General features: G+C 35.4%; 1 protein-coding gene across 1 annotated transcript; it reads right to left on the bottom strand.

The window, feature by feature from the left end:
* Positions 1-1049: 1049 nt before the first annotated feature.
* LOC110445933 lies at positions 1050-2661 on the bottom strand. Its single transcript, XM_021490824.1, has 3 exons — positions 2519-2661; positions 1682-1857; positions 1050-1380 (listed from the first exon to the last, which is right to left on the bottom strand). Exons 1-3 carry the CDS (start codon positions 2617-2619, stop codon positions 1181-1183), a joined length of 477 nt encoding a protein of 158 aa, XP_021346499.1. The 5' UTR covers positions 2620-2661; the 3' UTR covers positions 1050-1180.
* Positions 2662-3266: the final 605 nt, after the last annotated feature.

Below are 3266 nucleotides of genomic sequence, written 5' to 3'. Positions count from 1 at the left end.
TCCTAAATTCTCAGATTAAGTTAATCTACATGACGCCTTATCACAAGAAGAAGAAGATATAATATTACTACACGGCGCGATAGGTACAAACAAACAACTGTAGCAAATTACCGGGTCCCTGTGCCTGAAACCACAGGTAGTAACCTTGTGGTCTTTACCTTCGAACTAACAATAGCCGCAGGTAACAGGGGTGACCACACGTTTAAACAATAATAAATGTAAGGCCGGGTAAAAGCAAAGACCAGATGATAGTTGGGATTAAATCACTGTTTAGGATAGTGAAATCAGTGCTGTTTGTGCAACATACTTTTCAAAATGACTGTCAAGAGAAAGCAATAAAAAAAACTTTGGTTCAAGGCTGTTTTAAGGAGAGAATTACACAAGTAATTCAGATTCTGACAAATGAAAATGTGTAACTTGAGGGTACAGCACGGAATTAGATTATTTGAGTCCGTGGGTACAGCAATGAGTATGACTAAGCGTAACAGGGTGCATAGATTGTATACATGTATGTTGTGTTGTAAGATGTATAGATAAGATACATATAACTAACGCTCCGGCTTCAATATCATTCATATAAATACTGATTTAAATTATCAAATAATACCACTAAAGAGAATATCATAAGAATTATACCTGTTTGAGAAATAAGTACAGAATGACGATTTTAAGAAAAACAAAAAAAAACATTACACGGAATTCGCTTGCAGCATTTCAGTTGGATTTGTAAGATAATACAGGAATAATACTCTATGCTAACACATCACATTCACTTGTTTTATACATATGACGATATTTATATCCAATATTTTCCAAACACAAGTTTCATATTTCATCTCCTTTTGAACATTTGCGATCGCCTAGTTTAAATTAAAAAAACATTGGTTTCCGCCGTCACATTTTATCCCAACAGAGGGCGCGCGTGTACTATAGGTACTATAGGTTGTAACTCTCCTGTGTGGAGGAGCGCTTGCTATACATTCCTTGACGATCGTCAACAAACTAAGAAAACAGAATGCCACAATATTGTTGTGTTCCTTTATGTAGTGGGTCAGGGGGGCATCGATTTCCGAAAAACGAAATGCATTTTTTTGCATTTTTTATTATAAAGCCACAAACCATATTCACCTCAAATCTTGACAGAGAAAATATTAACTTGTTTGTATATTAAGAGTCTATTCTAACAGTCCATTAGTACAATGAGAAAACATTGAAATTTGTGTGAGGTGTTTACCTTATTTTTCATAGCTGCACCAACCATACCACTAAAATAAATGTTGTTTCCTTCCATTAGAACAGAACAAGCTAATATTCTGTCACTGTCTAGCAAGTCTTTGCCTTTCCTTAGGGCTTTAACATCTGCAGAGGCATTTTTATCTCCTGAAAGCAGCAGTTTTACTTCAATTTTAAGGTGTCAAGAATAATGTTGTAAACATTAATGTTACCAATAAATGGGAAATTCTGATCTTCACTCATTCTGCAAGTAAAATCTGGTAAAAAAACCAGGCTTTTCCATATGCTTCAATGAAGAGTTCACAATAATATCTTTCATTTAAAATGTTTATTTAAATAAAATTGCACAAAATTCTATGCACAAAATTGTTATTGCTGATCAGGTAGGCCCATATGGAGTCAATATGAACATGCATCATCTTTATAAAGGGTACTTTAAAATATGTACCTGCAAGTCTGTACAAAAAGTACTCCTCAATTTGAAAACTTGTCAGCTTTGGGAGTATCACTTTGTGATTCTGGACCAGTTGATGGTACCCCATGGCAGGCCACTGTGCGTCCACTTGGTTGGGAAGCTTTATAGGTTGCGTTTGAAAATTAAAATTTCTGTCATATGACTTTAATCTGAAATTCAAAGGAGGTCCACAAATTTATTCAAGCTAATCATACAGTGAACCCATGTTCTGACTATGGTAATGAGGCATATAATATGTACAGTTATTTTAATTTGAAAATATTATTCAATAATACATAGTTATATATATATTACAAATTATGTACAAACATATATATATATATATATAAAGTAAAAAAAATATGTTTGTTTCCTGTTACAACCTGTATGTTTAAAAAATATGGGTAGCTCTGTAGAAAAGGGTATAATTATGGAAACAAACAAACAATCTGACTTAGCCTAAACCATCCCGAACTCATGGGATGAGGGGCAGGTAGTAAGATACATGTACAGTGGCGGATCCAGAGACCTACCTGAAGGGGATTCCGAATTTCCAGGGGAAAAGTGTAGAAAATTGAGGAAAATGCTGAAAATACATGATTTTGAAAGAAAATTCTCAGGGTGGGGGTTTCTTGAAGCCAAAAAACCCTCTGGATCCGCCACATGAAGTATATACTGGTTGACAGATATGTCTTTCCCATTACGGTACAGTACGTACGTAGTAGTCTCCGGTCTGTTACCGGTACGCTACATATCGGATACGCTGGATGTAGGCGGTTGGGAAACTTATTGATGACAAATCGTATCTATTTAAAGCAATATACTTATTACCTTTCTACTAGATCCACCTTTCTGCCGCGTGTAACTGCTCCTCGTCTAATGAGCTCTTGCTTTAGCTTTCCGACTGACCAGATGAAATATTTGTCCGCCATGTTGGCTTCTGTAGCAACATATAGTACACGCGCGCCCCCTGGTGAGTAGTGTCGCGGCGGAACCCATTACACGTACGTTATTTAGTTTGGGTTGTTTAATATTTTTCGACAAATTGATTAAATATTTTTTTAGCAACAAATTCAGAATTTGAGACTAAAAAAACAAACTACCCACTAGACGTATCCATATGTATTGTTGATGTCGAAGAGCCATTGTTCAAGACTATTCCCGTAACTTCACCTTGAAATAATATTTGGGGAAAATATAGAAATTAAAAAAAAAAAGATAAGTGAGAAACCACCAACATCAAATATAATTTTAATCTTATGAATTCATAAAAAGGAATGTGTTTTTGGTTGGGAAGACATATGCTTCAATGAGCGGGTTTGTAGAGTTTGTTTGTTATTAAAAAATGAAAGGGTTTGCAGATTTTGTTTGGTTACACACCGTGAGAGGATTTGTAGATTTTGTTTGGTTACACACCGTGAGAGGGTTTATAGATTTTGTTTGGTTACACACCGTGAGAGGGTTTATAGATATTGTATGGTTACACACCGTGAGAGGATTTGTAGATTTTGTTTGGTTACACACCGTGAGAGGGTTTATAGATATTGTATGGTTACACACCGTGAGAGGGTTTGTAGAT

Source organism: Mizuhopecten yessoensis, unplaced genomic scaffold (genome assembly GCF_002113885.1).
Source record: "Mizuhopecten yessoensis strain PY_sf001 unplaced genomic scaffold, ASM211388v2 scaffold2423, whole genome shotgun sequence".
Classification (NCBI taxonomy): domain Eukaryota; kingdom Metazoa; phylum Mollusca; class Bivalvia; order Pectinida; family Pectinidae; genus Mizuhopecten; species Mizuhopecten yessoensis.
The sequence above is the reverse complement of the archived record's forward strand: the minus strand, read 5'-3'. Positions and strand labels throughout refer to the sequence as shown.